This window comes from Erigeron canadensis, chromosome 6 (assembly GCF_010389155.1).
Source record: "Erigeron canadensis isolate Cc75 chromosome 6, C_canadensis_v1, whole genome shotgun sequence".
Taxonomy (NCBI): domain Eukaryota; kingdom Viridiplantae; phylum Streptophyta; class Magnoliopsida; order Asterales; family Asteraceae; genus Erigeron; species Erigeron canadensis.
The window spans coordinates 4613752-4626009 of record NC_057766.1 but is presented as its reverse complement, the minus strand read 5'-3'; the positions used below and the strand labels follow the sequence as shown (position 1 = coordinate 4626009).

The 12258-nt window shown below is 34.3% G+C and overlaps 2 protein-coding genes across 2 annotated transcripts; one reads left to right on the top strand and one right to left on the bottom strand.

Annotated features, from left to right (window-relative positions):
* The first annotated feature begins 2313 nt into the window (after positions 1-2313).
* LOC122605206 (pentatricopeptide repeat-containing protein At2g06000-like) lies at positions 2314-8458 on the top strand. The gene is made up of 3 exons (XM_043778107.1): positions 2314-4206; positions 7568-7864; positions 7954-8458. The coding sequence occupies exon 1, from the start codon at positions 2459-2461 to the stop codon at positions 4115-4117; it is 1659 nt and encodes a 552-aa protein (XP_043634042.1). The 5' UTR covers positions 2314-2458; the 3' UTR covers positions 4118-4206; positions 7568-7864; positions 7954-8458.
* A 956-nt stretch (positions 8459-9414) lies between these two features.
* Positions 9415-10230, bottom strand: LOC122606258. The gene is made up of 3 exons (XM_043779222.1): positions 10042-10230; positions 9763-9834; positions 9415-9666 (listed from the first exon to the last, which is right to left on the bottom strand). The coding sequence occupies exons 1-3, from the start codon at positions 10175-10177 to the stop codon at positions 9569-9571; spliced, it is 306 nt and encodes a 101-aa protein (XP_043635157.1). The 5' UTR covers positions 10178-10230; the 3' UTR covers positions 9415-9568.
* Positions 10231-12258: the final 2028 nt, after the last annotated feature.

Here is a 12258-nt window from a genome sequence, read left to right as displayed (position 1 = left end):
GTTTCTGTGCTGTTTGACAATTGGACTTTTGGTTACCAAATTATGATAGGGATATTGGTACATTCGTTTTCATGGGACCCGGGCCATTGAAAAAGGCCAAAGTACCAAATTATGAGAATTACACTTTTGTATGGTTTTTAAACAGCCAAATAACTTTTTATGTGAACAATTTGAAGGGTGTTTTCGTAAAAACAGGTATTATGGCTATTAATGATAAACAGATAAAGACTTGGTCAACTTTCAATAGTAAACCTTTTTTTTTTATTTACATTTTATTAACGGGATCATATTAAATTAGTAATTTACAGTAGTACACATAAAGATAAATAGTGTAATAGTTTTATTTTTAGCTTTTGTCAGTACAGATCAGCATCTCAGTCTCATTATCCCTCATTTGTCAGCTTTGTTCTTCACGCGACTTTGGCAAGTGAAATCGGCATCATGCAGCCGATGTAAATGAATGTTAAGAGCGTGTGAGACCTCGATTTTTGAAACTTTTTGTTAAATCTAAACGTTGAGAGTTTGTTGGATTTTTTTATATTGTTTTTACCCTTTCAATATATATATCACTTTACACAATTAATTTTAACACATTCATATTAGAAGTATCATTTTTTTGAAATTAGGATTAGTCATAACATTTACAACTTCTGAACTATGATATAGGTTATGAACTTATGCATTCTGATAGAAAAAAAAACAGATATACATAAAAGTATATTGTTGGTTAGCCATATTAATGAATTGCACATATGGCTAAGGTAATATATTTCACATACCTAGACACTAAAGTATATTAACTATAAACACTTATTCACACTAAAAGTAGATAACCGAGTGACTTGAAGAAAAATAAAACTATAGAGTAAAAATACAATTCTACCTTGCCAAAGGAGGTGTGTGAGGGTTTGGCCTAGAAAAGTGGCTTAGCTACGCTACAGAGGACTTTGACGTGACAGGAAGAGTGGTAGGTAGATGGAGGTGGAAATACGGAATTCCGAATGCGTTAGAGGAGCTTCCAGGTAGAGGTAATGGAATGCGAGAGTAAGGCATATGGGTTTTAGATTAAGTAGACTTTTTTATTTAGACATTGGTTCTCTGTGACCTTTCGTAGGGGTTTTTGGCCTTGAGTCTCGAAAGGCCTAAACCGAGGGGGGAGGTTACTCTTGTGTTTGTTTCCCCCAAGATAGCTGTCGGAGGACATGACCAATTAGAGTTTATCTAGAGGACTAGGGATTTAGGACTAGTTTATTGGTTTAGAAGAGCATGTGAGAGGATTAGGATTAGGATAGCTAGGTGGCCTATGGTCCTTTTTTCTAGAGGTTGTTTAGAGGTAGTTATTGTCTTGGCTCAATCGGGATCTTTTCAGGTTTTGTCATTTCTTATTTATTTGTATGTTTGTCTTGTTGTTTCCCACTACTTGTTCGAGTTACGTATTAGTTTGCTACTTTTATGTTGTTTAATATGCCCAATATGGTTGCTTTCGTATTTGTATTTGTATTTGTATTGTCAAACATGTTTCTAAGATATCGGTAGGACGCATGAGTGATAAACGTTCAACCCGCATAGTAGCCGGACCCAGCAGACAGGTATGTCTTCTTTTCAGATTCGCGACAGACAAGTATGATTTTCTAAACATTTCTCATTTTCCGCCTTGCACTTCTTTTATGGCCGGAGGTCCATATGGAAGCAGTCTCTCTACCTTTGTGTAGAGGTAAGACTGTCTACAGCTTACCTCCCCCATACCCCGCGCAAGGATTGGGTCATGTTGTTGTTGTTGTTGTTGTACTCTAAATTTGTAATAATGCAAAATTACCTAGTGACTCAAAGAATTAAGTGTATTTGGGGAGCTAATAGGAACATCCTTTAGATGTATGCATATTATTATTTTTATGTGATATAATATATGGGTCGGATATACTGATTTCAGGTATACGGTTGGGTAATGCACGTTTCTATAAAAACATCCTTGGACCTGAACCCGCTAAAAAAAGTTAAAATCCTCTCCATACCCGCCCTAAATCCGCATACCCAAACTCGTCCATAACGTGTCTGGTTTTGAATTTTCTTATCGGATACGAGTTTGTTTGTCGTTGGAGAATTGAGAGACTGTTTTTGGAATCATCGACCCAATCAGCCACCCTGAAAAAGGGCCATTAGTACATGGGCCGCAATTAGAAGCCCAATATAAACCTTACAAAATCACACTTGGGCTACTCTACTTTCTAGCCCAATCCCATTCATCTCTTCCCGGACCTAAGTCAAGCCTCCCCTAAGATCACACACCTTCATTTAATCTCAGCTCGCCTGTGACCCACCCGGCCACCCCCCAAACACACACACAATTTTTTTCATTTCATCCTAAAATATTCCGATGAGGGTTTTTCAGTCACACTTTTGCATTTCTTCAATACCCTTTTTATAAATTACATACTATAGGATTATATATTAATTAACAATGCTATTAAGGTTAATTAATCATACCCAGAAAACCCATGTAATCATATCTAAGATCCAAAAATATTCATCAATATCAAACTCACAAGGTAAGTTTCAAAGACCCACTACTAACATGTCTGTTTGGTTTGTTAAATTAGTATGCACATTAACTGTTCGACGAAAGTCCTCAGTGAAAGAATTCCGTGTTTCCGATTATTTGAGAAAGAATATGACTTCCTCTATTGCCTTTAGTGTAATACATCATATGAATTGTTATTGGAATGACCCACATTTAGCTTTTGGGTTTTTAGAATATAGTAAGAATGTGTTGAATATTGGTCATACTGTTGATACTTATAGTTTTCTTTTGGATTCGTTTTGTCGTCTGGGTGTTTTTGATTTAGCGAAAAAGGTTTATGATTTGATGAGGGTTGATGGGTTTTTGTTGCCGGATTGTGTTCTTTTGGGATTTGTTGTTACGTCGTTTGTGAACGCGGGTAACTTTGAAGTTGCCAAAGAGTTGATTTTTGATTATTGTCGGGAAGGGGTGGGAAACGGTGGGGTGCTTAGTTTCGTTGTGATTAATAGGTTTTTGAGGTTGTTAGTGAACAGTAACCGCGTGAATGAGGCATTTGAGTATTTGGAAAACGTTATTTTGAGATCAAAATGTTGTTCGGTTGATGCGTGCTCCTTTAATATAGTCATCAATGGACTTTGCGGAGTTAGGGAGGTTGATAAGGCTTTTGGGTTTCTCGATAAAATGAGGGAGTTTGGTTGTATGCCTGATTTAGTTACGTATAATACTCTTATGAAAGGATTTTGTCTTGTTGGGAATGTCGATAAAGCACATAAGTTGTTGAAAGATGTTTGTAGTGTAGAAGGATGTTCACCTGATGTCGTGACTTTTACTTCTGTTATAAAAGGTTATTGCAAGCTAGGTAAAATGGAAGAGGCAATGGTTTTATTTGATGATATGATGGACCAGGGAATTAGACCTAACACTGTTACGTTTAATGTCATGATTGATGGGTTTGGTAAGATTGGCAATATGGTCTCTGCCTTAAATATGTATGAAAGAATGCTTAGTCTTGGTTGTAATCCTGACGTTATCACCTTTACATCAATAATTGATGGCCATTGTCTTGTAGGAGAACTCCCGCGGGGCTTAAAGGTTTGGGATGAGATGAATAGAAGAAATATATCTCCTAATCTGCACACATTTTCCATTCTCATCCGTTCTTTGTGTAGAGAAAGTAGACTAAATGAGGCTCGTGACCTCTTAAGACAATTGAAAAGGAGAGATGATATTGTTTCTAAAGCTTTTGTTTACAACTTCGTAATTGACGGTTTTTGCAAAGCGGGGAATGTGGATGAGGCTAATGTGATTGTTAAGGAAATGGAAGAGAAAAGGTGCAAACCCGATAAAATGACATTTACCATCTTAATCATTGGGCATTGTATGAAAGGGCGAATGATTGAGGCTATAAGTCTATTTGACAACATGCTAATAGTTGGCTGTGCCCCAGATTCTCTTACTGTAAATTCATTGGTTTCACGTCTTCTAAAGGCTGGGATGCCCAAAGAAGCGTCTAAAATAAGGAAAGCTGCATCGGCCACACGGGTCCCACAAGGAGATGCTTCAAATTGCAAAAACATAGATATCCCCGTGGCTGTGTAAATGAATCGGCTTACTGATGTTGCACTTGCGCTTGGCAGTCCTTAAGGCCATCGGTGCATGCAAAACGGCTCATTGCTTGCTGTTATCAGGTGTGCATCATTAGTATTATACTATGACACTTTACTTATTGGACATATATTCAGTTATTACGTTGTTTTGAATTTGTTATTAGCCACGGGCTAAATGTAGTTACAATTTTGAAAACCTAACATGACTTTTTGCAAAGAGTTCTTTAGTCAATATGTTGACATAGTATACTTTGAGTTCTGATCATGTATGTAGATTCGAGCAGTCTCATGCATATGCGATATTGCAAGCACTTTCTAGTTTCTATGTATGATTAATAAATACTCAAAAGATAGGATTTTGGACAAGGAAAACTTTAAAATGATGGCAATTCTGGTGCAAGAGTATGTGACATTGTAACATGAATATGCCTTCTATATACTTTATTAACTAATATAGCATCCAACAAAAATGAATTAACTGGTCTAATGAATCTTAAGAGGACGGGAGTTATGTGGTGTTTCCAATCTGGCCATCGAACGTGTGTGTATCTAACTATATATATGAAATACCCAATATATATAAATCATGTGCACATGATTGAACACCTGATAGAAATGAAGTTTTGTGGCTTTTTATATCTTGATTTCTGACCAGGCTAATGTATGCCTAGCCTAGAGCAGATCCTTTGGTAGCATTAGACTTCAAGTATTACAGTATACCTGAAGAATACTTTATGTTCAAGCTACTTTTTTGGTGTCCTTCATTATTTACTTGAACAATGTGATGTATTTCTGATGCTATTCTTTTGGTGAAACTATTATGCCGTTATTCTGATGTGTATGTTAAGAGGGGAGCTTTTGATTTTAATATAGTTTGTTGGACGGATTGTTTGGGTGTTTATTGCTCACTTTTGACTTGTTTACATTGACATATTTTTTTTTTTTTTTTTTTTTTTGCCTTGTACTTTTCTCTCACTTCTTAAAAGTGTACCCATTGATCAGGAGCTTTTCTATCGTTTTGCCAAGTTCAAGGATTCTCTGTAGTATTATGCTTTAAGAGTTTTTGTTTTTTTTTTGGATTTGTCGAATTTGTTTGAATTGCTTTATTTCTATTTAAATGACTTGTTGAATTTGATATGTTCTCCCTTTGCCTGGTTTAAACCTTCTGGAGTATTGGAATATGATTTTTTCTGTCTTTGATACAATCATATTCTGGTTTCTTTGTGATAAGAGGATTCCTGTCATAGTATTGAGGTTTCTGCATCTTGGCAATCAATGAACTCTGTATGTTTAAAGTTCTAATGAGTAATAAATGTTATTCAACAAGTAACGTTAACAAGACCCAGAAACACATGTAGATTAGTCACTAGAGAACTCATATTCTGATTGTTTATGCATGATAGCCTTAAGAAAATGACTTATCATTACAGAATGCACTGGACAATGGAATACTAGTAGGAGGTCTATTACTTAAGTTGCGGGATGATGATAAGGTTGAGAATCTGGCTAAAGCCTAAACGGTAAACATTAATATGTAGATATGAGATACTAGTAGAAATTAAGATCTAGGTCAACAGGGATGGGCCGTAGTAAAGGAATATTGTCTGTCTAACTAGGGTAAACTGTCTTGAACTAAAGTTAAAATGAAATGCGGGAACATCTATGGTATAGTGTTCTAGGTAACTACTTTACTTGATGGAGTGACGGTTAAAGGAAGATTGCTTCTCTGAGAAGTGTAATTAATATCTGAAACAGATTACATTTAAATATGCAAGATCAATGGTTTAATTTTTAGTTTGCTGTCTGATGCATGGAGGGGCGATTTAGGTTGTAATTATGATGATTTGATAGTTGCTAATCTGTTCTTTTTGAACTCATATGGTCTGGTTCTCTACTTTACTATTTGACTCATGGAGGTGCAAGTTAGGTTAAAATCATGATGATGCATTATAATCAGATTGTGAAAGCTCATACAAATGACATAAGTTAGATGGTAGAGTTATGCGGAAATAAAGTCCGTAGGTTGCTTCGTTGGTGAGCTTTGGACCTTGCGAGAGTGTAATTAGTGTTTTTCATTAGAAGCTCATGTGTTGTGTGAAAACCTATTTAATGGCATATGAATGATATAGACTACTAACTCATGCTATTCAGCTTCTCTTCATGCCTCTTCAACCTTATGCTTAAGGTCTTGTTCGCTATACTAACTGAACCATGTACCTATCAATAACTCGGAAATGAGAAGGCCTGCAGCATGATCCTTTAGAGAACCATTTGGTTCATATCTGATAGAACCCTAGCCAACAGTTGAGTGCACAGGGAACAATCAAATGACTAAACATATTTGTTAGGAAATCCTTAGAGACAAACAATTATGATTCGTGTAATTAACTTGTCTACACGGAGTCAAAGTTGTATTCAACACCGTATGTGACAATCAGTGGTGGCAGAATAAGTGGGTCAGGTAGGGTATAACTGGTCAAGTCAGGATGGGTCAAAAAGGGCCTAGCTGGGCTGACCTGAAGCATTCTTATACTTGCATGGAATGTAATTTAGATTGAGTAGTGTATCGAATATGATTATAAGTTTTTTAAATATTATGATCTAGGATATTTGCAATGAATCTACACTTTAGGCAACTTCTGGACAAGTTTTTTCTGTCTGTTATCTATATTTTACCCACTTTAACTCGTTAGAAACGAAGCATAACCTGAATCAACCCAATTTTACTTAGATGGCCTGAAATTGCTTTGGAGAGAATATTAGAAGATAACTTCTAAACTTCTTGAGCAACAAGTAGGGATACAGATCGACTTGTCTAGCCCTTTGAATTTCACATCTATTTGAAAGAATCTATGTAGTATTTTCTATCGTTGCCACTCCCTTGTACTTCACTTTTCATCAACTTTATCTTTTTGGGCAGTTTACTTTCTTGTAATCCCTTTTCTGTATACCTTGGTTTAAAACAGCACATCTAGGAAATAGGTGTTTTTAAAAGCTCTTGAGTGTGTGTCGAGGTGGTAAAAGGAAGCGATTCTAGAAACAGTGTATAACGACGCCTCAGAGCTGCTTCTATTAAGGCACATTTTAGCACTTTTCAAGGCCTTCTGGATTTTCAGTATACATGAGCTATTAAGTGGTTGCTTTAATGGAGTTTTAGTTAGCTATTTTTAAAGAAGTTGAAAGTAACATAACATTCTTCTCTTAAGTTGGAACTGGTAATCCTTTTTTGAAGCTAAGTAGGAAATTGAAAGCTCTTTATTTGTTCTCTCATAAGTGATAATAACCTTATTTTGGTGCAAAAGTAATCAAGCCGGTATGTAAATGAAATTATTTTATAAGTTTTTACAAGGTAGCAAAGGCTATGAATGAGTAATTATTACAAGCCTAGCAGATGGGAAATTTTCGTTGCTGAACTATTGTAACCTCCGAATCTTTTTGGCAGGTTGAGTCTGACAAATGTTTCCGTTTTCTTGGTAATCCGAGTCTCTTTTGAGTTCACTATAAAGATGCTGGATGTTGTTAACTATGCAAATCAGCATTATCAGGATATATTTTATCAAGAGACCTTATGCTGAGTGGGATCAGAATCAGGGGCCCAACAGATGATTTTTTGAACCTACTGTTGATAGCCTATATGATTTATGTAGGCTGGGGTAATACGGAGGTTGAGTGGGATTAGGTGTTTGATTTGAGGAGACTTGTGTTGATGGACTACGGCTACACTGCTCGAGTTGTCCAGGTAATACACCAAAGAATTTAAATAATTTTTAGTAGATTTTGTTAATCTGTGCTAACATTTTAAAAACTTTCAAAATGTTAATGTTGCAGGTGATATATGAGTTTACTCAAGGTTTTTAATATGTTATACACTGGCTTGAAAATGATCTAGAGGTGGATGGGTTACAATAACCACAAGCTCACCATACCGCCAATCCTTTCAAGCAAGAAAACAATTGCGTTGATGGGTTTTTTCATTTTTCCCTAGTTCTTTTTTATAAGAACTTTATTTTTGGCTCAATTTTATTAGTTATATATATTTTTCCCTTAATGTGGTATTAAGGTATTTGATATCTTTGGCCTAACAAGGATGTCATTTTAAGGGATAAAGAATTACCTCATACGTTTTAGGAAAACTAGTATACTTATGTAAACACCACGACATGTCAATACATGTATATAGAGAGGCGCGGTAGCATAGTTCCATTTTTGTAGTTGATTATCATTTATCAACATGTAAGGTTTCATAATAAATGACCCAGAAGGATACTATTATCATTGAAAGTGTGGTCAATTGTTATATCGCTTAAAAAATGCTTGGAGACCCTCGACTGTACGTTTATTTTCAGTATTATGCTAGCTCCAGGGAATCCCAGTCATGTCTAACCAACCTTTTAATGGGGGAAAGCGTTCAGGATCAAATCTGTGCCAATCATTCGATTTTAAAAAAAGGTGAGCTTGTGGGGTTGGACTGTTAAAAGATGACAATGGGGCCTATCAAATACGGTTTGGGTCATGTTAAAATGATTGTTTTTAGAAGCATTACACTATTTTCTACCATGTGTGATGACAAAAAATTAGCTAAATAAAATATGATAGCAGTCAATGTTTGTGATAAAGATTGCCTGTTTTGTTTAACAAAATTGTGTGTGTAAACACGGTCTAAAACAAGATGTTACAAAAGCTTTTGTTTTCTTTACATTCACAGGCCACAACAATCATTCTCATTTGTTGGCATTGTGACACAATCACAAGCATAGCAACAGAAATAAAATAGATGAAGAAATCACACAACACAACCTCTCAATATTTGACCACCCAATACCTTCTTGCCAAATTGCCACCCAGCTTGTGTTTTGTAAATTATATGTTGACTTAGTGAACCAGCAACCCACCAAAGCCACCACAGTAACTCTTTGTTTTCCTCCAATTGATACGTCATCTAACTCAATTACCATAGTGACCACCACTTTTTGTAACATATAATATACATGACTAGTGATAAATTGCTTTAATTCAAAGGTTGATGACACCAATTATAATTGGAAATGTTCATTTACATGATTCTTCGTCTACCAAATTAACCATCCGCTTAATTACCTTAATCGACTTTTAAGGCTACATTATATCGATAGGTTTTAGGTAAAATAAAACAAATATCAAAGTAAAACAAATAAAATTTTTCTTTAGTGAAACTAATCGTTCATCATGAAACTCATTGTGCATCGATTGTTTCGTTTACTATATTAATAACCCAAAGGCCAAAGCACACATTAAACTAAAAACATACCATGATCAAATGCGAAAATTTAAAAAATAAAGCAAATAGTCGGGTCAATTTGTGTATATTTAAAGGTTTGACCTCCAACCAAACCTCTCCTTGACTAAAGCTTTTAGCTTATTGAGTTACAAAACATGTTTTCCGAAAATCCTTGAAATCGTCTAATTAAGGCTTTGATCTTAGGGAACTAGCTTGAGAGTCGACAGCAGGGCGCTCGAGTCCTCCTCCTCCTCTTCCTTGTTCCGCTTTTGCTTTGGAAGCATCTGTACGCCAGTAATTATAAGACAAAAGACGATAAAAGGAGCGGATTCGAACAAAATAAAAAAACGAAACAAAAAGATTGGGTTGTTGATAAATACCTTCCCCTAGGGAGAGCACATATCGCGTATAGTTACGGGCTGATTCTATATCTGCTGGTGTACGCCTCTTAGCTTAATAAGAATTAAACAAACCAAAAATATAAATAACAAGATTTACGTACTATTATTAGTAGGAGTATTATATTAATTAATGATAAAGATAATAATAATTACACAAGAAACAAAGATTTATATTTATATATAGATATATATACATAAAGAAGTAATTTATTTAATCAAATAAGGATGGAAAAATTAAGAAATAGAGAGTGTATGTACCCAGAATAGCATATGGATCGATGACTTTGACGTTATGAAGCTCACAATAACGACGATGATCATCCAACGAATAACGTTTACAACGATTACGCCAAACATTATCTTCGAAGTCTGTTAAATAGCGGCGGTCTGCCATCTTCCTTCGTCCAAGATCCTCTCTTTCTAGCGTTTCCTTCCTTTCTTTCGATATCTTTTCTATCTATCTCGGTATATATATACTTTTTATATTCTTATTTAATTAGGGCTATTTCTTTCCGTATATCTTTTCTTCCTATCTTTTCGGTAAAAAACAATATTGTGTAATTTACACGAGATATAAAAGATTTTAGTTTGTCGTATTTCAGCAATTATCTAGCACGGTACCCGTGCAATGCAGCGGTGACCGTAGAGGCGACGGTGTGGTGGTGAGAGCGACCGTTGGTGGCGGAGGCGGCGTCAAATGATGTAGATAATTGATTAAACACAATTGATTTAAAATGTTAATGAAGATATTTTAAAAGATAAAAGTCTGGTACGTAGTGTAATTTAATCATTAATGTTATTTAAAATGAGTGTTGTATTTTTATTAGATAGTATAAAAGTATAGATTAAGTGTATATGGTAATTAGAATTAAGAAATAGGAGTATTTTGGGTATAAAAAAATCCTTAAATAGAAGAATTTAATATGTTTTATAAGGGTTTATAGATTATAGATATAGATATAGATAATGCTTGAAAAAATTAAAAAAAATATACTGTATATATATAATTCTTCATTCTCAAAAGACTATCTAAGAAAACCTATTTTAAATACTACTCGTATTATATACCTTACTCCATATCTCATTATCTCATAGTCTTCTTGACTATTATTATCTTTTTAAAGAATAACCACCTATCGTTTTTTTTATATTTACTTAATTACTTGTTGACACTTCTTTTTTTGGACCAAAGAACCCTTTAATTTTTTCTTAAAAATATAATGGAATGGAATTGAGCAATTTTCTAATAAAACATGATAAATAATGGCAATAGCTAGATATAGATGAAATTTTCTAATGAGCTCATAAATAGTATTGTAAATTTGTTGAAACCTTTAAAATGGACTCAAAAACATATTCTAAATGGATTAATATAACATTTAGAGTAATTAGCTCATACGTTTTAGGAAAAATAGTATATTTCTGTAACACTACGACATGTTGATACATGTATTATGTATATAGTCATATAGAGATGCACGATATAATCGTTCCATTTTTTAAACTAGTTATCAACTGTTAGCTTTCATGATAAATGACCCGGCCAGAAGGATATTAGTATCACTGGAAAGTGTGTTCAATGGGTTATATCGTTTAAATTATGCTTGAAGACCTTCTATTGAACGTCTATTTTCGGTACCTTGACGCTGGCCAGGAAAGCCGAGCCATGTATGTTTAACGAACATCTCAACTGGTTAATTAGGGAAAGCGTTCGGAACCAAACATGTAGTCATTCAATATTGACAAATGACAAAGGTGATATTATGGGCCGGGGATGGACAATGTTAAACAATGACAATGGGGCCTGTCAAATACAGTTTTGGTGATGTCAAAATGATTGTCTTGACTCCTGTTGTCTTGTGTAGGCCCAAATAAGTTGGGCCGATTATTATTTTTGTTAACAGAAGGGTTACACTATTTTTTCCAATGTGTGATGATAGAAAAAAAACATAACAAAATAAAGAAGAAGTGATATTTATCATTATTTTTTTATTAATATGTAACAGTTATGCGTTGTTTGTTTGTACATCAGTTCTAACTTCTAAGCTCTTTAAATTGTGATACATTTATCAAAAATGATGGGATTAATATCTTATAATTAAAAGTTAACCTAAAGAAAAGTGTAAACATGTTCAAACCAGCTAACCCAACCCCAAATTAAAATGCTAATGATGGTGTTGACGGTGGGATGAATATTATTTTGGAGATTACTAAAATCTTTCCATGACTCTAGAATTATACAAAGCTTTTGAAGACGTATTTATGAAATGAAAGCATGAATGTATTAAAACGAATAATGAAAATGGTTTGTTTTTGTTTTAAATTGTAAGATAGGAGTGATTGTTTTTTTCTTTTTCTTATAAATAATCAACTTTTAATTTGTGATAATTTAGATTAGAAACTTGCAACATTTTATTACCACTTTATTTTTACAGTTATTTTTTTAAAATTAATTTTCTATACAGCTTATAAAAT